The sequence below is a fragment of the Emydura macquarii genome, unplaced genomic scaffold, assembly GCF_026122565.2.
Source record: "Emydura macquarii macquarii isolate MOO-44397 ecotype Brisbane River unplaced genomic scaffold, CSIRO-AGI_Emac_v2 contig_1390, whole genome shotgun sequence".
In the NCBI taxonomy this organism is placed as follows: Eukaryota; Metazoa; Chordata; order Testudines; family Chelidae; genus Emydura; species Emydura macquarii.
Genome location: NW_027131527.1, coordinates 8,090,691 through 8,112,762, shown reverse-complemented (window position 1 = coordinate 8,112,762; position 22,072 = coordinate 8,090,691). Strand labels below are relative to the sequence as shown.

At 38.7% G+C, this 22,072-nt stretch overlaps 1 protein-coding gene across 1 annotated transcript in view; it reads left to right on the top strand.

The window, feature by feature from the left end:
- RTKN2 (rhotekin 2) overlaps positions 1-21,404 on the top strand; it is a 57,951-nt gene extending 36,547 nt beyond the window's left edge. Inside the window, exons 7-12 of the mRNA XM_067552938.1 lie at positions 1,700-1,794; positions 4,834-4,940; positions 6,332-6,463; positions 16,547-16,712; positions 18,790-18,897; positions 20,513-21,404. Of these exons, the coding sequence (XP_067409039.1) occupies positions 1,700-1,794; positions 4,834-4,940; positions 6,332-6,463; positions 16,547-16,712; positions 18,790-18,897; positions 20,513-21,078 (1,174 nt within the window). The 3' untranslated portion in view covers positions 21,079-21,404. The remainder of the gene's footprint in view (positions 1-1,699; positions 1,795-4,833; positions 4,941-6,331; positions 6,464-16,546; positions 16,713-18,789; positions 18,898-20,512) is intronic.
- The last annotated feature ends 668 nt before the right edge of the window (positions 21,405-22,072 follow it).

Here is a 22,072-nt window from a genome sequence, read left to right as displayed (position 1 = left end):
TGACTGTTAGGTTTTAGAAAACATTACTGTGAAGCATATTTTAAAAGGGAAGTAGTTTTCTTTGGCAAAGTTGCTACTATAATTAGTCATGCTTGAGGTAACTTGAAAATCAGTACACAAATGTATATATGAGAAGAAACTAAACTTTTTTTGTACAGTATAAATAGCACAGTCACAGATGATTATACACTGTATTTGGTACCTAGTTATGGAGGATCTTTTGCACGGGGACAGTTTATTACGATGTCTTCACAAATGCTGTCACTTTTTTGTGTTCAGGCATACAAGGATCCCACCCCCTTAATATGTTCTACAACAATACTTGACCCACACAATGCCAGTATCATATTTAATTGTCTGAACACTGCCATAAAGTAATTGAGTATTAGAATGGAGGCACTACCTCCTTGCCAGCTATGTTGCCTCTTTTGGCCTTCTCCCCTATAATTAGGATTAAAACAAGGCAGCATGTGCTTCCTCTTTTAAGCCTGTTTCCACAATGTCATTAGGAAAATCGTTATTAAAAACATATTAATCTTCAGTGAGAGTAGAAGGTGATGGGAGAGCAAAACTTTAAGTATCTCAATCTAATTTTGTTTTCTTTTCCCCTTTACCAAATAATCTTACCCTTAAAATATCTTCAGTATAAAGTATACTAACGTTATCTGTGAATAGTTAAGCAGTTTTCTGTGAACTTCACTTAGTTTAAACTCATTAGCCAAAGGGAATAAGTATATTATATTGCTGGGCTATAAATCTGTTAATCTGTCTGAAGTGTATTTGAAAAAAGAGTTAAACATTCACAAAGTTTATACTAGGTCACTCCAAGAGCAGCGTTCCACATGCTCTGTGTAGAATTGTAATGGTGATATTTTTCCTAGATAAAAGCCAGAACAAAACCCACAATGTTCTGAGGTTTGTAAGCACAATATGTCAAAGGGTCCCTCTACATTATAAAATGTACTGTCAGTGCTCTGCGTTACCGCACAGATCAGGCCATCTGTATAGCAAGAATCAAACTGTTATACCAATATTACAAAACCATATTACAGCCTTGCTAGAACCTGTGGTTTGGACCTAGCTACAAAGGCAAACCAAAGCGCAGAACAATACAGAGCACTATAAAATTCTTTAAAAAGAGAGATGCCCTTAAACAAACATAAGAAAACAGACCAGGCTAAGCACTAAATGTTATAAATTGTAATGGCATATGGGCCACAAAAGTCGACAAAATAGTTTTGCAAACAGGATATTCATTCCAAGGAATAAAGGTAAAATAAAAAGAAAAGAGATTACCCAAGTTAGTTTTAGTGCAAGTGGAGAACAGAACATGGCAGTCACAAAACCCCTGCCTCTCCCATAAAATAATCCTTTAATGGCGTCTAATGCTGCAATTAAAATCCTTCAGTCAGTGATTCAGAGTGGCTATCGCCAAGCAATGTGAATACATGATAAACTGGAATATTGTCAAAAAGGTGCGCAAACTATTTTGTGAGGACAATACCTCAAAGAGTAAAAACAGGAATATGTAGCCTCTTGGTGATTAGCTGAACTTTGTGGTTATTAACGTGCTGCCTGGCAGCTAACTTCTACGGTATCTAAATGTGTTATCTTTAGGACTATCTAGACTCATTTTAATAAGTACCTGAGAAAAGCCAAGCAAGAATATTTTAAACCTTGCCTTGTCTTTCATAATCAGTGGTGCAAAATACAACTTGCTGGCACATACCACTTTGGGATTGGAGAGTGCTGAGGACAATTTCAGGACCCACAACCTTACCATTACAGGAAACGGTAAGTACATATGCTCCTGATTTAAAGAAGTAAAAAAACAAAACAAAACCCAAAAAACATGATTTTACTAGTTTTATTTTTAATTTATCTTCACTTATAGTAAACTAAAAGGCTTACAAGACTTAGATTATTTTTCTGTGGCAACTTTAAATAAACCATTTTCAACTGTTTTAAAATGAACATCTACATGTAGCTGATTAAATTGAAAATAGACTTGTAAAACTTCTCTTTTAAAGTTCAAATCCAAATTTAATGCATCACATGTGTGGGCAACATTTTTACCCACATTCATATCTTCTGATCACTTCAGAAGATTCAACACTTGTGGGATTTTTTGGTCTTTATACTATACTTTTTATTCTGTAAGTGTGGAAATGCTTTTAGCATCATAACTGGTCGGTAGGAACATGTATCACTGTGACTAAAGCAATTGGGGAACGTATGTAAGGGAGAAAATGCTGTGTGTATATATGCAGACTATAGCAAGAGTTCTCCCTAAACAGACGTAAGTAATTCCCATATTTGGGGTATGAAGAAGCCTGGGTACGTGGGAAAATATCTGGTTATTGGATGAAATGCATATTCTAAAACATTCTGATGTGCTTCAGAAGTATATTTGAGCTAAAAAAAGAAGTAATTCCTATTGGGGGTGGTTAAACAGAGAAGGGAGATGAACTGCGCCAGAGTAAGGTATCCCCCACTTCTGCACCCTGGCCTTCAGTGTGTGTACATACATGCTAGTCATGTCTACTTCATTGTAGTATTTTTTAACATTTATCTCATTAAAAAATTAACTTGTTATAACTCTTATTTTTCCTATTTTCTACCCTTCATTCCACTGTTTGTTTATCTTGGTATATTTTTCTTTTTGCTTATTTCCATAAGCGTTGTTTGAGCTGTTCTAAACCTGACTTTTCCTTTCTTTTTAAAACCCACTCTACTCTTTCTTCTTCTCTTCAATCTCTCGATCTTTAGTCTGATTTCCCTTGCTGTCCCATGTCTCCAGAGCCCTGTCAGTATCTCTCTATATGTCTCAACCCCAAAATCCACTTAACTGACTGTCTAGTCACTCAGCCCCAAATGCATTTGTTTTGTCCATGATGCTATCTCCGTGCAATGACTCCTGCATCATCTCCCCTGGAATACAGTTTTGCAGTGGCTGGGAATAGAGAATCCAGGAGCTGTGAAGGTATTGGATCTTCCTCTCCTCTACAAAGGTCTCCCAGAGCCACTGAGAGTTTCCTCTACCTTTTTCATACAAATCTTGAGGGAAATAGCTGTAAAGAAAGTCTCTCTTTTTCACAAGAAAGGAAGGGTGTCAGAGGAAAAAACTGTTTCTTCCTCCTCTGTAGGGAGAAGGAAAGGAGGTACATAGAGCAGTGACTCAAACGCTGTTAGGTCTTTTAGGTCCTGATTGAACCGTAGACTGTAACTACTGTCATAATAGGGGTTTCTTTGATTTATAATAAGAATTTCTGAAATATGGCTGAATGGTCAGTCAATAGAACTCTGTAATACCTGGGTCTAAACTAAATAAGAGAGGACCAATTACGTTGTGGAGATGAAGGGAGTACTACTATATTTGAAAGACTCCTTAGAATATCAGATGAAATTTCTGAATGTAGAAGACTATACAGTAGAAATTGATAGGAATATAAATCCCAAATTGTAAGAATACAAACATTAGCTAAGATTATACTGCTGCCCTTGTGATCAGGAATAGGATGTTAAGGTCACAGCATTGAGGAAGAGGCAACTAATTCTAGTATAACAGTAATGAGGGGCTAGCTAGCTAAACTTATATAAATTGGTCACATGTCGTGAGGAGAAAGGCATAGAGGAGCAAGTTATTGGTACCATAAATGGTTTCTTCTTGGAACAGGTTGTGGAAAGCACAAGATGAGAAACTACTATAAACTTAGCTTGAAGTAACACAGGAGTTGGTTTAAGAAATAATTATACCTGAGTCCCTAAAAAAAAATGAACACAATTTAATGAAGCTCAATATCCTTGTAAATGGTGCTGTATGAAAAACTAGCACTATTATACTGTTATACATTTGTATTTTAAAAAAAAGTTACAAGTGAGGAAATGAAGTAGCTTACATGAAGTCTATGAATTTTAAACATAGCATAATAGTCATAGAAGGTATGCCTACATCTTAACAAAAAATGAATCAGAAAGGTAAGAAACTACTATAATTATTTTGTAATGTTCAAAGGAACAATCAAGCCATATGCATCTTCAGAAAATGGAAATCCAACTCAAGTGAAGCCTAATAGAAAGGAGCCTACACATGGCAAATAAAAGGTGAGGTAAATATTAGAAAGGTTAAGAGAATTTAAAGATGAAATAGCCAAAAGATACCCCCTGAAGAAATTTTCAGTATTTCAGAAGGAGGGAGTCTGCCCCTGAGTGCATGTGGATACCAAGGAATGAGAACAGATAAATAATTTTTGTATCACTCTTCATTCCAGACGCTATTGGGGAGACTCTTCTCTTGGATAGTAAAGATGAGGCACTGTCAGCAGCTGAGGTGTTAGGAAGAGGTTATGGAACAAATCATTAAACAGCAGCAAGTTCTGATAATATTTAAGGATGAGGTGGCTGAATTACTAGAAAAAATATGCCATCTCTTTGTTAAAATCAGCTACTATATTGAATGAGTGGAGGCTAGCAAATGTACTTATCTTCAGAGACGGTGATAGTGGTGATCCTGAGAATTACAGCAGTGAGCCTATCTTAAATAATGGCTAAATTATTTGAAAGGATAATTAAAGATATCCATAAAAAACTTACAAACCAGCATGACTACTGTCAATAATGATGCTTCTCCAATCTACTACTTTTTTATAGGCCTGTCAGTCCTACAAAAAGAGAGATGAAAAGTTAAGAAATGGGACTAAAACTGAAACACCTATTTTCAGCCTTTGCTTATAGGAAGACGTCTTTAAAATGTTCTTAAGTTAAAATGTATGCAGATCTTTAATCTGTGAGCTTACGGGCAATGGTCATAACTTATTAACTTTTTTCTTTTAGAGGAATCATCATTCTGGCTTCCCTTGTATGGAAGTATGTGTTGCCGTTTAGTTGTTCAGCCATTCTGCATGGCCAAGGATGTGATGACAGGATTTCTTAATCAGCAGGTAAAAAGAGCTAACTTGATTTAGATCCTCTAATATCCAAAATTCCCTCTAAGTTTTTTTTTTCTGCAAACTCTGCTGAGTGGTACATTTTTGTCCTTGGGCCAGTTTACACTTTTGCTTACACTGAACTAATGCACCTCTGTGTTGCCACAACTATATATGTGCTATGTTTCTGGTTGCCTGTTCTTTTGACTAACTCCACATGCAACTACCTCTCACCTCCTCCCCCTCCCGCCCCGGACCTGCTCCTCTGGTTGACAGCATACCTGGCCGTACATACCCTGAAGCCCATTTCCTTCCCTGACATTGGCCCAACTCACCAGTGCTATTAGCAGCCCCAGCAGGATGAGGAAGAGTCAGTCCTCACTCATTTTGGAAATCAGAAATTTCTGGTATCTCCTGGTGGAGATGGCAGGGAGAGAATGGGAGCCTGAGTTCCAGTGAGGGCACTTAGGGATGCAGAGACGGCTGGGGCAGGAGTGGGAAGGGTGAGCCCGGGGTGGAAATGGCTGTTCTGTTCAGCCCCATGGAGCGAGAAGGGTCCTGGAGGCAGGATCAATCCCACCTCCTTATTCCTTGGAGTGTATATGGCGGTGTGGTGGGGTCTCTTGTGGGAGTAGTGGAATGCCTTGGGAGTATTTGTGAGGGGGGATTTTGGGGACACCAGGGGAGAATCAATCTGGTAAATTGGTGGGTCCCCTTGGATTGGGGGAGGTGAGTGAATACCCAGGGGCGATGTGACTGGGGAGACCAGAAATAAAATTCCTGGGGCACTGGTCCTTCCTGGAGTGTTATGGGACTAGGTTCCAGGGGGCAAGGTTCCCAGGGAGGATAAGAGGGGAAACTTCCCCTGCTCCCAGGGGAGTGGGGGCTCTGGGGCTTGGAAGGACGTGACCGATTCTGGGAGTTTGGGGGAAGGGGAGGGAGGAGGAACTCACCACCTTACCTGCAGGGCAGAGGAAGGAGTGAGTGACCAGCTAAGTTAGTGTAACCATTAGTTTTCCTTTAATGGTAGATTCCATTAGAAAGAAAATGACTCTTATCAGCCAACCAGCCCATTGCATGTTCCAAGAACACAATGTGAGACTATTATTCGCAAAACTGTAAAACACTGAAGGATGTTCAGCTAAACAAACTTCTGGCTTGGCTGACTATTACTAATAATTTAGTCTTTGAGTCATACAATAAAATATTCTGCAGGAGCCATTCCTTTAGGACATTGAGTTGTGCATAGCTTTGATCTTTCAGGCTGATGTCTGAATAGTTAACAAGATGGCCTCAATTAAATTTAACAAACATTCAAATTTAGTAGAACTTTGAGTAATCTATAAATCAGTTTATTGTTAAGGTAATGTATGACTAGTAACTTACTAAATATTTCTCCCTTTTAGCAAATGATAGGAAGCCTGACTAACTGGAGGAGGCTGTACTGTGTATTAAGAGGTGGTAAACTCTTCTGTTATTATACACCTGAAGAAATTGAAGCTAAAGTGGAGCCAGCTTTGACGGTTTCCATCAACAAGGTAAAATTGATAGTTTTTCACATAGACTAATTTGGGTCCCAAGCTCCCCACTGACAAGCTGCGAAGCACTCTGCAAGTAGCATGTGTGAGGGGTTTACCTTGTTTCACTATGAAGGGCAAGTCTACACTACAAAATTAAGTCAACCTATGTTACATTGTTATACTGCTGCCTCATAATTAAATTACTTTTGCATGTCGACATGACGCTTCTTGTGTCAGCGATGCGTGTCCTTACCAGCAGTGATTGCATCAATGCAGAGAGCAGTGGGTAGCTTTCGCACTGTGCAACTTGCCACCATCTAGTGAAGGCCTTATGGGGGCAAACGAGTCATGCAAGGTTGACTGAGAACATGGTTTCAATGTCCCATGATAGTTTTCTTCATCCCATAATTTTATCTGCAACCCATAATGTTTCACACCTCTTCAATAACCCGTGCTTCCTCCATCTCTGTGAGAAGCATGGATCCTGCAAAGCTCTGCACTTTTGTAATGAGTGTTGCAAGCACACCGTGCCTGATCCTGCAGTATTTGTAGAGCTGCCAAAGGAGTCATGAGGAACATGATGATTCCTTGGAGGTTAGCTTGCTGTGGGACATAGAAAGAAACAATTCAAGGGTGTTGCTGGCATTCATAAAGCAGCTGCAGATGGTGGAGTGCTGGTTCAGGGACTGGGAAACAAGCACTGGGTGGGATCACATCATTATGCAGGTATGAGATGATGAGCAGTGGCTGCAGAACTTTTGGATGCATAAGGCGACATTCCTGGAAGTGTGTGTGGAGCTCGCTCCAGCCCTCCAGTGCAGTGACACTAAAATGTGAGCTGCTCTAACAGTGGAGAGTGGTAATCGCTGTGTGGGAGTTTGCAATGCCAGATTACTGCCTATCAATTTGGAGTTGGGAAATCCTTCATGGGAGTTGCTGTGATGCAAGTGTGCAGGGTCATTAATCTCAACCTGCTATGAAGGACTATGACTCTGGCAATGTGCAGGACCTAGTGGATGGTTTTGCTGCAGTAGGGTACCCAGAATGTGGTGGGATGATAGATGGCACGCATATCCCTGGTTGGCACCAGACCACCTTACCACAAAGTATATCAACAGAAAAGGCTACTTTTTTCTATGGTATTGCAAGCACTAGTAAAACATCTCCCAGTGACCCGCCAACATCAATGTGGGATAGTCAGAGAAGGTGCATGAAACGCATATCTTTAAGAACATAGGCCTGTTCTGAAAGTTGCAAGCAGGGACTTTCTTTCCAGACTAGAGGATTACTGTTGCGGATGTTGAAATGCCAATAGTGATTCTGGGGAACCCAGCCTACCCCTTACTCCTGTGGCTCATGAAGTCGTACATCAGCCACCTCAACAGCAGCAAGGAGTGCTTCAGCTCCAAGCTCAGCAAGTGCAGAATGACAGTTGAATGTACCTTTGGCCATTTGAAAGGCCGCTGGTGCTGTCTACTCATGAGATTAGTCCTCAGTGAAAAAAATCAGTGAAAATCAGTGGAAAAAAATCAGAGATCAACGGGGAGCTATACTGCTCAGGGAGGCTTTAAAGGACCATTTGAATAGCGAGTCACAGTAACGTGTTGCTGTAGTGTGCTGTGCCTGGCATTTTTTGCACTCCAGTATGAACCTTGTAATAAGTGCTGTGTGTGTAGTACTATAACATTGCCAATTCATCTATTGCTATTATCTGTGAAAGATGTCAGCCGCAGCCAGCATATGTTGTGAATTAATACATTCATATTAATAAATGAATAATACATTGTTTCCATACATAGACTTTATTCCAGACAGACACATTTATAACTGAGTGAATCTTTATAAACACGGGGAAAAGAAAAGAACATTTGAAGGGGAAAGAACAGTAATTTTCATTTCACAACCACATACACTGACCTGTGAGAGACAGGGTTGGTATATGTGTGGTTGGGATTGTAATCTCCCCCAGGGTGGAATGGTAGGGGTAGTGCAGCTGCCCCAGACACTATGTGCACTATGTGGGGGTGTATGTGTAGGGGGATACCAGAATGCAGTTCTCTATGGACTGCAAAGGGAGGTGAGGATGGATCTGTTGAACCTGAAGGTCAACAAGAGTTTCCAGTATGTCTGTTTGCCACTTGAGAAGTGCTAGCATCTCATGCTGCACATCTCTCTCCTTTTCCTGTGCTTTTCTTCTCTCCGCGCTATCCCTGTCCATTCTGTCTGGGAGGATGATCCTCCGAGCCCTGTGCTCAGTATCCCAAGCACCAGAGCTTGCAGAGTATCTTGGAACATGTCATGTCACATCCTCTTCCTTCTCCTTATCTGGCTGAGGCACTCCGCTGGTGTGGATGGAGAGACCCTCAAGGCCACATTTCCAACTGCAAACAATACAATGCACAGAGGTATTACTGTGAGTGTATTCACAAGATAAATGGAAACTTGGTATACTGAACTCACTTCCCTTGATCCACACAAGTTGCAAATCTACATTCTCATTTCTCCTTGGGATTCCTAGAGCACTGTGGCAGTCCCAACCATGGTCAGTATGGCCCAGGAGGGAGGAGGTGAGTTGGGACAATAAGGTGAAGCAGGTAGCTCACAGGCATGAGTATATGCAGATAGGACAATTTAACTTCATACTGGTACTGTTTTCCACAGGAGGTAGTGATTTTTTTAGCAGATAGCTCATCCCTGTGGGTAATGGAGGCTGAAAGGGAACAAATCTGCACATGTGTGGCTGCAGACTGGGTCTATGTGCTGTTAGCCTGTGTGCTGCAATGGTGCCTGCTGAAATAATTGCTGAGTGGCATGGGAAAGTATCCTATCATAGTGGAAGAAATAAGGCAGACCTCCCGAGAAACCTTTGGTAGAGGATTGCAGACTACCCCCAGGAAAGTTTCCTCAAGATCTCTATGGAGGATTCACAGGACATCCCAGTGCACATAAACAATCTGTTCTGCAGGGCCCCTCTGCCTAACTGTACAGGGAATGCTAAGCAGACAGCAACTCTACCTCTGTTGGTTATTTCACTACCTTTTCTTGCATAATTAAAAATAAGTAAATGAGCAGATGTGTCCCTGCAAGATCAAAGCAAATTGCATATTTACCAGAGGTTCCTTCCCCTGCATCAGGCTCGCCTGTGCTGGACTGTACGGACGGGCTCGAGTGCTTTGGAGTCAAAAAACAGGTCCTGGCTCACTGTGCCATTGGGTCACCTGGTTGCCTGTCTTCCCCCTTCTCCCCACATACTCTTTCTTCTCCTCCTTCCTCATCCAACATCACCTCCTCACTGTTCACTGCAGGGGCTTGTGACTCCAGCTGTCCTGAAGTATCCATGAGGCTTTTGGGTGTGGTGGTGGGCTCTTCACTGATGGTGGCATGCAGCTTTTCGTGAAAGTGGCACGTTGTACTGGTGTGGAGCCACGTGTTAGCTTTCCTTCTGGTATGCCTGCCACAGCTTCTTGGCTTTCACGTGGCACTTCTGCAAGTCCCTCTTCTAGCCCTTCTCTCCCATGCCCCGAGCGATCTTCTCTTAAGCTATGTTCAGACTAACAGCGGCAAAATTGCCGCCGCCAGATTGATCTTTCTTGATCATTTGAGTGGTCAGTGAGACCTGCTCAATCGATCAGGAAGTCAACTGAGTAAGTCCACCCCCTCAAGCAGCGTAGCGCTGAGCCGATGGGAACGGACATAGGCTCCTTCTGCTGTACTAGAGGCTGGAGAACCCAACACAAATCCTCAGGGAAAGAAAGAAAGGAGAAAAAGGACATTATGGAAACTGTTTTCCTTTAGAAAAAGTGATAATATGACACAGTTTTTAAGTTACACAGGCGGAGCCATGCAAATCTATAGGCTATCTAGGCAATGTTCTCTTAGACTTTTGTCCCCAGATCTGTGGAATTTCTGTGATTTTATTTGAATTGTTTATTATGTTACTTGGCCTTATTCTTAGTCATACCGAGGGTCATTCAGAAATATTTGTAGCTTATTAAAATCAACTCCTTTTGCTAATAATGATCCAAAGTCTTATATAAAATTCATTGTAACTTAAAAACAATGCAGGAGGACTCCAGTAATTTTAAGATAGCACTGAACACCATTTCTACACTCATTTAAAGATATCATGTTTAAAATTAACAATTATCTCTCTGAATAATCAAAGGTATAGTATATTTGCAGTGTTATTTGTACAGAACGTTATTTCCACAGAAAAGCTATAAGGGTGGCCTGAAAGATTGTCTAAATAAACTGCTTTTTTTAATGTTAGAAATTCCATTAATATATTTTCCCCTGAATGGCACTATGAACAATTGGAGGATGGTAGAACTATGACATCAGAGAAACTAAGCAATTAAACCTGATTGAAAGAGTGACTTTTAGTCAGATGGTTTAAATCTGTATCATGTTTGTTGTTTTAACACTTATTTAATTCAAACACCTGAAACAGCTTTGTTAAAGATTCAACATTATTAAAAAAAAAAAGTGCGCTTTTTGTTAAAGCTTCACCTCATCAAGATAACATGTTAATATAAAACCCTACTGTAGCCAGGGCAAGCTATAATATGCTGGTGCTGGTTAAAATGTTACTTAGCTTATTCCAGTTGCACAAATATTTTATGTCAGTAAAAGCACATTTTGCTGGTATAATCTGCATCCACACTGTGTCTTTTGCCGGTATAGTATGGCTCCTAACAGGGCCATGGAGAACAAAATAAAAGGCTTTTCTTTGTAGGTCGCCATTTTTGTCTATAGCCTATTTTTGTATTTCTTGGCTTTCAGAGATTTTTTTTGTCTTTTAAAACTACAACATTTTATTGAGGTGATTTGTTCTCCTGGAAGTTAATAATACACTTACAACCTAACATCCACTTTAATGAAGTTTTTCCAGGAGTTGGTCCACATGTTTAAAGGAGATTCTCTTCAAAGGTATATGTATGAGATACATAAATCCATGGCCTTTTTCACAAAAATGTTATGGTTGCTGTAGAGAGAGAATGGAAAAATCAATACATCTACAATTAAATTAAAACCAAATAAATTCACAGTTCAAAACACATCTGAATGGCTTTCTACTAAAATTGGCTACTGAAAATAATTTTTTAAAACCAATAGATGTTTCCTGAGTTTTGTCTTGAAATGTTTTGGATATCAGATCATAAGATGTGCAAAAATCAAGCTAATCATACTCATTTTTACCATCCATTCCTGTTATATAGAAATAGCAATTTAAAAAATAAGGTTTAGAGAGAACTTCTAAAGTTGACTTTCAAGCTAAAATCTCCTCTAGTTGCTAAGATACATAGCATTTTTTTATTCTTAGTGCTGGATGTGATTTCTTACCCTTATCCTTCCAAAGATGGTTTATCATTAAAATTAATGAACTTGACCCAGCTTTACAAGAAACGGGCTATAGAAATATTCACATCAACTGAACTATTCCTTTCTCTCTCTGAATCCAAAGTTGAAGTGGCCCTTAACTTGAAAGTCATCACTTCAACTTCAAATGACTTCAGTGCTAACATTCCTGCTCAACAATGTCTCAATAACACTTGCATAACAGGTGTCATAGAACCTATTATGTTGCCAAATAAATGCCCACTGAAACACTTTATGTTGCATAACCAACTAGAAAAAAAAGCAATCTTTTCTTGTAACCATGGAAGTATGCCTGAGTCAAATTTGAGTAAAGACCTTTGGATTTGCCTGTTAAAAATATTACTTGAAAATATGATAGTGTCTCCTTAGACTTAACACAATAATTAATATATTCTTGGGGCCAGGCTTTTCAATTGTGCTAATTTGGACGTGCTCATCAGGAGCTGCTCACGATTAAAGGAGTCCACATTTTCATACTGTCTAGTACCAGATCTGCTGGGGGAGTTCTACCCATGGCTATAGACACAGAGGCAAATCTCTGGAAAATTAATTTTGTTGGAGCCTAATTCCCAGGATGTATAGGATCACCTCCCAGTACAATAGCTCTGCAGCTTCACAGCAGCGTCTCTCTCAAGCTAGTTGGCATGCCCTTTCTCCACTAGTTCTTACTAGGAATATGCTCCATTCTCTTCTGCTCTGTGGCTTTTTTTCCTTTCAGTTCAACATGCACATGAAAGGACTCCACAACTGGCCTGATGAAAGCAGATTTGCCCTCACTTCATACAGGCCAGCTCTGCTCCTCTTTCACACTACTGATGGTTCAGGCTCTGCCTGCTTGCTGGCCAGGGAGGCCCAGCTCAACCCAGACTTCTAGGATATCACAGCCAGACCGATGGCATCAGCTAACCCTTTTCCTCCTGCTGGATCCTCTTCCCCAGTGTATCCTGGACATGCTGTCCTGCTGGTTTCCTTCACTTGTCTTCACATTTTTAGTGACGTGTCCCCAACTTACCAGCACAGCCTTGAACATATTCATATTTTCCCCTTAACCAAGGATATTTCCTATGACCTGAGATTGTAATGTATCTAAGGGATGCTTTTTGCACAAGGCCACTGTTTTGTACCACCGAAGTCTGTCTCCTGTGTCATGTCCCGTCCTGGTGGGAACCCTTCTTTTTTATCTACCTTTTATTCCTCCTGTCTGTTCCCCCTTCATTTACTTTGAACCAGTCCTCACTGAGAAAGCAAGAGGGGGGAGGGGGTTGGGAAAGGGTTTATGGAAGAAAAGTGCAAAAACCTCTCCTCAAAGTTCATTCTCTTCCGTTGTCAGAGAAAGGGTTTTATCGATAGGTGGGGTAGATTATTTGAGTCAGACTCCATACCAAAATTGATGACGTGAGGGGTACCAGTATGTTGTCACAAAAATAGTGTATGTTGAAAAGAACACAACCTCTCAACTTTTCTTGACCCCTAGAGGACTAATTCATTTCTTACCAGATCAATAAAATTCCTGTCCTGGTGGCAGATAGAGCCACAGTTTGGGATCTTGAGACTAACAAATTTAAAATCATCTTTGTGGGACTGATTCCTCTTCCACAGTACTGATTGCGGCCATCTCCTGTATGGCTACATCTACAGTCTTGCTACCTGGCTAAAGGCCTTGGGTAAGCAGCAAAAAAAATCACATAAAAATACAGTGGGAATGCAGAAACTATTAAAATGCTAACAAATCTCTGTCCTTTGTGATAATCCAAGTGAGGTTACTCAATTCAGTTTTACAGTTGCTTGAAAGAATTTGTGGATTTGAACATAGGAAGAAGATCTTATGTCTGGATCCCACGTGATAGATCTTGAAACATAAATCTTCAAATTGTGTGGTTTTGAAACTATGCTTCAGGGCCAACTGCTGCTTCACAGAGAGCTGGCTGGTCATGTAGTACTGGCTCCTCCTTGTTTCTGGCTGCTACATTGCATTAAAGATGCTAAAAATACATCATGTACTTCCCTAAAGTTCCTATTCCATATAGGCATTTGCTGTAGTTGCCACATGGATATTATGTAATTACAAATTGGAGGGAGGTAGTTGAGGATGACGAAAGGGAGGGGAGATCTTCATGAACTAATTTATAAAATGTGATCTTCACTGTTAACAAGTTTGAGAGCACTGTTCTAATCATATCTCTGTGCTAACCTGAAACAAATCTAGGGGAAATTGTAGATTTTTGAGATGACTGACAAAAAGAGCACATGAATAGACTTTTTTGATTTTAAAGCTGTATTTGTCTGTTTCTGGACTAAAACTTAAATAAAAATGAAGTCTGTGTATAAATGATATTTTTTGTTTAATTTTAGAATATATAAAGTTAGTTTTGAGACTACTTAGCGTTTGTCCTGACAACTTAATTAGTTCTTGTGATTTGAGATGGACCTTCTTAGCTAACTTTCATTGTCCTTCAATTTATTCATGATTGACTTCAAAGGAGCAATGCCACTCCTCTCCAATGGAAGATCTACCCTTTTATAACAACCCTTCACATATGGAAGTTTCCTGGGAGAGGTGGTACTGCCAGGCAAAAGAACTTTGGTTTTGGGACCGTGAGAGAGGGAAGTTCCAAGCTTTATCGTACAATGTCATGGAATTTATCAGATTCTCTCACTTCAAAAATGCATTGTACATACTTAAAACACAACACTGCCCCCCACAGGAGCAATACCAACTCCTCAGGTTGCCTACAGTAGAAACACTGGGCTCAACAACATGATGGTCCTGGCCTTTTAGAAGGGCTGTAATGTAGTTGGTTCAATAATTTTAACACTGTGAAAGGTAGGGACACTACTGTATAATATGGTGTCCTATGGTAAACGTTTTTTGGTGAAGATGGGCATGTAGTGTAGTGCACCAGTGGTCGGTAAACTGATCAGTTCATTATTCCAGTGGCATTTTGTATAACTTCTTAAATATTCAGGTGTGAGGTATAGATTGTTTGAGGATTTATCTCCTTTGAAAAACAACCTATTTGTGGAATAAAAATCATTAAATAAACTTGTATATTGTATGCTTTAAGTTCTTACCTGTCAAATGTTAATCTGTTTTTTTTTTTAATTTCTTGCCAGTATCTATGGTTACCTGAGTTAATGGGATGTTCAGCACTTATGGATGAATTACTTCATCTCCTATTTTTAGACAGAAGAATTTAAATGAGCAAATCCATCAGATCTGCTATAAACAGTTGTTAGTATTTCAAATGGTTACCTCAGTAATGCATTTAAAAATCTGGGGAATATTCTATAGAATGATCTTTGTTTTTCAGATTATCAGCACTAGGATTATTCCCATACGATAAAATATATAATTTAATTTCTATAATTCTACATTTGAAATGTGTAATGGGTGTTTGACTCATTTGAAATGGGTTGCAGGGAGGGGATTTCAGTCAGTTTGAAGTGAAAGAAGTTTAAAGGAGAAAGCAATGTCTCACTTCAGTGTAATCTAGATTTTTGCTTGTAAATGAAGTAAGGTTAATGGTTGTATATTTTTTCATGGAATGAGGGTATGCATTGCAAAGCAGCATTATTGTCAAAATGTGTTAGAATATTTTACTCTGCACCTTACAAGATTTGTAGTCTCAAAATATTTTGATATTTTACATTACAAAGAATACTTAAAATGACCCATGCTCTATTTAATCGAATTGCAACAAGTGCTATTTTGCACTGTAGTAACACCATATCAGAGGATCCAAACATCATCAAAATGCCATTAAATCCAGTCTAGATGGTGAAACTGATTTTAATCATGTCCCTGAACAGTGCAAAAGCTTTGGTCTGAGTAGTGCTGTAGCGTCAAGTGTAGTGTCAAGAACACTGTTAAAACAACAAAGTCCTTTCTACACTGTTGATTAGAATTTTGTTTTAATCATGCTATGGGACAACAGTATTTTAAATGGATCTAGCCAGAGCTCACTAAATAAAGCTGTTACACACCCAAGTATTTCTTCTGAAGGGTCAAATGGATTTTTTGGCATGAGGGCAAAATGTAAGACCTTGTAAGACTCTGAAGTTTGAATTTCTGAATATTGGAAAATTGTTCCATTAGATCCATGGGGGTAACTTCTATAAATGTCCATTCCAACTCACTCAATCATGTCCTTTTCCAAATTCATGTTACTATTGTATTAGACAAATGCCTTGATTTGCTGAAACTGAAATAAACTAGTTCCCATTTTAGAATGCATGACTGCAGCCGAAAGAAAAGTCTTCCATTGTTGTTATAGGAAAGCTAAATGCCATCTATAGAAATGTGGTTGACCAGAATAGAATTGAGAAACGGAATAACTTACTGTCTCTAAGTTTTCAACTGAACAGTTCTGAGGAAAAGTGAGCCACAGGGGATGAACTGTTTAAGGAACAAATAGCTGTTTTAATGTGTACCTGTGGTGTACCTTATCACGTATACTGCACCACTTCAGCTCTATTTTCTTATCTTTTAAATCTCTTACCTTTTCTTTTAATAATTATGTAAGAAATTAATTTGTATTGTCAATTAGTATGTTTACCATTTAATAACACTCCCCCCCCACCCTACACACACACATCCTAAATCTTCACTGGATAAATACCCTGATTTTTATCTACCTGTGGTATTAATGTTGAACTGAAGATTTATGACTGGGTGGAGCAGTAACTAATTATCAGAGTCTCAATCTATTTTGTCATTCTTAGGAAACCAGAATCCGTGCTGTGGATAAGGGCCCCAAGAAAAATATTAATAATTTTTCTGTTACCAACCCTGTGGATGGAGAGGCTGTGACTCAACTTTTTGCAGCTGACAGCAGGGAAGAGCTCCATAAATGGATGGAAGCTTTCTGGCAGCATTTCTATGATCTTAGTAAGTGTGTAGTTTTGGCAGCATGTCCTTTTAGTAGTGTATCTATGTAACATCAAAAGAAACGCTGAACAATCTGAACTGAAATTACATAATAATCTGTCACCTGTAATGCAGAGAACAAAAATGTTCTCCATGAACACAGTAGTATGTTCTCTGCCACTGAAAGAGATATTTTACTCAACCATAGTCAACTTCTCCTATAAATTCCAATGAGCCCAGTAACATCCAGTCTGAATATTCTCAGGAAATCAAAATAGAAGTAGATTTTTTGTTTTCTCTGTGTGGTTTCAGAAGAGGTGGGTGTGATTAGCAGTTTAACTAGATTGTCTTTTAAAGGCCTGCTGGCCATCCTTCCCTCATCTGTAGTAGTAAAAAATAGTTATTTTGTAGAATCCTGACATCTTTTGAGAATAATAGAAACCTTTGGGTGTGAAGTGTTAGAGGGAACCTCAGGGTGCTGAGCTGCCAGTTGGCCTTTGAAATTTGTTGCAAACTTGGTTGGAATCAAAATTGGATCAACTATTGCAGATAGAGGTACATAATGATTGAGGCCTGACCATGTAGGATTATGGCACCACTGAATTCAGTCCTTGCTCAGATAGCATTCTGGGTGAATGAGTTGAGTCTTCTAGAACTAAGCAGTCTGGGATGATTTGACTCCAATGGTACCTCCTCAGTTTTGGTACCCCTTTTTGACCATACACTTTCATACCTGGCATTTCCCTCCGCACACCTCGTTTGTTAGGGCTAATAAATTAGTAGATGGGCCTCTACTGCACAAGAGACAAATGAGGTAATTGGCACAGTACATAAATTGGTGCATTCTACCTTCATCTTTCTTTTCCAGTGGTGAGATATTTCAGTGTGTTCACATTTGGATTTCTAGAGGAAGCTCACTTACGCTAGATAAAAGATTGAATCTCTAGGAGAGTGAAATCTATCTTGCTCTTTTAGTCTCTTGAAAATGTAGACTGTTGCTTGTTTTAAACTTAACTCCAAATATTAACAATATAAAGTGTGCAGAAGGATCGATTTTTGTCTTAATCTGCCCACTACTGCACCTTTAAGTGTAGCAAATTTCTTAAGAGCATAGATTGATAAAGAATGGACTAAGTTAAAAGAAATTAGCTGGTGTCTGAAATCATATTCTTATTCAGATCATGTGGAAACAGAGCCAGGTAGATACAGAGTGTGAGTATTGAACTGGGAATCACACCAATAAAATTGAAGAACTGGGGTTTTGGAAATGGGGTATTGTGTTGTAGTCTGTATTTCCTCTTTTACAGCTGTGGCTGGATTACAATAAAATATTCTCTGTTAGAAAACCCCTAATGTAAAAACTAGTAAAACCTCCTTATATTAGTTGAGGACGGGTGAAAAGACTACTTTTTTTTCATTATAGATAACAATAGAATAATGGATTTTCTGAGACAATTTCTTGTGGTGTGGGAAAAACTGGGTCAGTTGGTGTTCAAATGCCTATTGTTTCAAAATTCTCTTAAAGATAACGTGTTCAGAAAAGAAATGGGAGTGAACGATTAGTCTGTAAAAAGCAATTTTACTGGTGAGTCAGAATCTATTAATAGAAAGAGAGGTTGCCTTGACTTTGGTTAACTACTAAGAGGCTTTTCGTGCTCCGATAGCCAAGAAAATTATTAAAGTCAAAACTGCCAAGTATAACTGTGGTTCAACATTAGATTTGCCATTTACTGGATTCTTATACTTCCAGATGACTAACTTGCATGAAACCTCCTTGCTTTAAACTCTCAACATTTTATTTGGTATTAGATGACATGTAAACACTTACAGGTTTGAGTCTTGCTGTCTAATAGTACTGCTGGGTTGATTAAATTGGAGCTCTTAGCTTAATATCTGTTTATAATCTTTGTGTTAAGGGTTAGGATGAAATTAGAGTTGAAAATATAGAATCTAGTGGGGGCTCTTGCAACATTAAAGCAAATACTTATAATATAGATACTGTCCAGAGTTGCTTGTTATAGGTAGTTTACAAATGACTTCAAACTCTTAAAAAGGCAGAGTGTTTAAATTCTAATCATTGTTCTCTATTTCCTCTCAGGCCAGTGGAAACATTGTTGTGAAGAATTTATGAAAATTGAGATTATGTCACCACGGAAACCACCTTTGTTCTTAACAAAAGAGGCAACCTCAGTCTACCATGATATGAGTAAGTGGGATTTGTCTTTTTAAGCTGCAAGGTAACAGAAACAACATAGTCTGTATTCAAATAGCTTCTGCTGTTGATATTAAAATGCTGAATTTTTCAAGGACCTTTCAGATAATATAATAGAGCAACATAATTGCACATCAAGGAGTTCATGTTAAATATTTTTCTTAATAACAGGACAAAAATAATGAACACACTTTCATACCTTGAACAAAAAATTTTTCAATATGAGCTGTAATTAAGGACCCCTGAAAACATTCAGACAAAAAAGCTGTCGTTAGAAATAAATGCTTGCCATAGAAATAGTACAAAATCCAGAGGATTAAAATGTAATGTTTTTAAATAATCCAGACTGCAGACCAATAATGTCTTTAACTAGTTGCTTCAATTACCTGCTTTTTCCAAGCTATGCAAGATCTACTTTGTATTTGAGCTGTACTAATGTTCAGACAACAATTTTTGCATAGAAAAATACAGTGCTGAGGGATTATTTTAATAAAATCTTATAGAAATAGTGTTTATGGACTAGAAGTAGGTCACTTTATTTTAATGGATCTGATGTGGTTTTGACTGAAAAACATTTTACAAGGATAACAAGTCTAAATGCCTGATTGCCTGCTGCTTGATCTTTCTGAATTGCAAAAATGCTCAAATTGACATGTGGATCATTGACTTATAATGCATCAGTGCATTAATTTAAGTTTAAAAAGTCATATTTGAACTATGAATGCAGAGCAGAGAAACACTAAATCATATAAGTCGTAAAGGTATATGTTAAGTTCTGTAGCATAGTGCTGCAGATATTTAGACACATCACTGAGGAGTTTTAAGTGTTTTCCTGACCAATTATGGCATTCATAAATAAATACGAATCCACCATCTAGATGCTAAGAATTTGTTAAAGTTGTTTATGTAGGATCTGTGATATTTTTATGCTCTTGCTGCCGTTTTAGAGACAAAGATAGCACAAGTGTTGATTTCTGTTTGTATATCAGTATCAAACTGTGTATATTCTGGCTGATGCACTGTAACTTAAATTACAGGGGAGGACGAATTGAATAGGGCTATCTTCAAGAATTTAGTAATGAGAGAACCTTGAGTGTAAAAGTGTCCTTTTAGTGTGTGTGGTGGGGGCAGGGCGGGCAGGCGTGTAGGCAGGGAGGTAGCACAAGAATATTCAATAGTTTTGATTATTGCACACTTAAGTATGTGAGATTTAGGGTTTTGCATTGATGATTTTTGTGCATAGATTCTGTACACCTTTGCTGAAATGAAATTTTTCAAACAGTGTACAAGACCATTGTTATAGCTAGATTTGTTTCTAGTAATGCATTACATTTTTTATTTTTCCACAAAAACAAATAAAATTAAACCATGACCACAGCCTATTAAGTGAACAAGTCCTAGAAGCCATGGAAAGCTGATAGGCTTACAGAAAGAGGACTGATACTCATTTTCATGTCTAGACTGTTGTAGGTCTTAATGCTAGTCTAAGATTTGGAGGATATACTTTGCACAGTTTTGTAGTCAGACAATTAATAACCACACTCCGAGTCAATAAAATATTTAGGTATCACTTTAATCAGAGTTCATCTAATTTCTCCTAAAATTATAGGTATTGATTCCCCGGTGAAACATGAGAGTTTAACAGATATCATACAAAGAAAAATTGAGGAGACTGATGGAGAGTTCCTGATTGGCCAGCAGAAAGAATCTGCACCTTCTCTATGGGCCCCACTATTTGATGGTTCTCACCAGATGCTTGTCCAGAAAAATATTGTGTTTCCAGATGCAAACAGTGAGATTATAAGTCCTAATGATGGTAAAAGAAAGAAAAGAAGAGCTCCACTTCCACCATCTGATAAGCCGCCATTCAGCTCAAAAGCTCAGATGAGCACAGACCATTTCAACAAGGAAAACTTGTGGAAAAAGCCTGCCATCACATGTAGTACCTCTTCTTCTTTTGATTCCAAGTTATCTTCCATGATGCATCAGTTGCAGAGGCCCATTGCTGCTCCTCGCAAACTGGTTCATTGCAGGAAAAGCAGCTCAACTGATAATGAAAATCCTGTCTCTTCAGTTACTGAGGCAGCGTCTGAAACCAAGCCAGTACCAGCTCCTAGACAGAAGTCCATCAAAGAAATTCTAGACCCTAGATCATGGTTGCAGTCACAGGTGTAACATTTAGTTTATAAAAGTGACCACTATATAAAGTTTACCAGCATTTGACATTTGTCAGTGACCTGAGTCTCTCACAAGAACTCCTGGGCCATTAAAAATATTTTTATATATATAATTCTAAGCCCATACTTTTTGCTGCAATCTCAGCTCTGCTTGTCACTGCCAAGATCTAAAGAAATTCCACAGCAAAGTATAAAGGGTGTTTGTGTTTTGTAGAGGACGGGAAGCCTCCAAGAAGTTTAAAGCTTTGCCCTTCTCCACAATACATACCCTATTTGAAATTTCTGTGCTATCCCTTAAAGCATGGTCATGCTCTGAAAAGTAATTCCAAGGTTTGTTTCAATGATTCCATATCAAATCTGCTCAGTCTATAAGTTAAGTTTTTGAACAACTCTGCCAGCTCGGCCTGAGATCTACGGGGGATTCTTTCTGGCTCATGCTCTGTCAGAATTGACCAAGACTACTGCAGGTTGTCCAATAATTCTGATAGCATAGGAGACAGAATAGAATCATCTCCAACTAACTTGCAAGGCTAAAGGAACTTTTTTTCGAAAGAAAATCTTATTACCTAAAAGTTGATAGATATGACTTCTTACCCACAGAAAGTGTATAAAATGTAATTTTTACAGTCACTTTCCTGACCATTATAAGGAACGAGGCCCTCCATATCAAAAGTCTGTTGTTCATACTGCCACCCCCACCAGTGGGTGGTATACAGACTTGTATGCAGACCCTTATTACTAATACATATTTTTTTCTTTTTTTCCTCACTTTTTTCTTTGATTTTGAGACCTTACATATAGGTGAAATCATTTAGGTCAAACAACCTCCTGCTGGGACTGTTCACCACTTTCATGGGAACTACAGTTTACAGTGAGCAGGAGACTTGCTTGGGCTACTTACTGCAGGTTATCCTCAATGTATGGAAAGGCCTTGTGCTACCATCTTTCTGTATGTGAGAGTTCAGGCCATTAAATTTCCTTCATGGAAACAA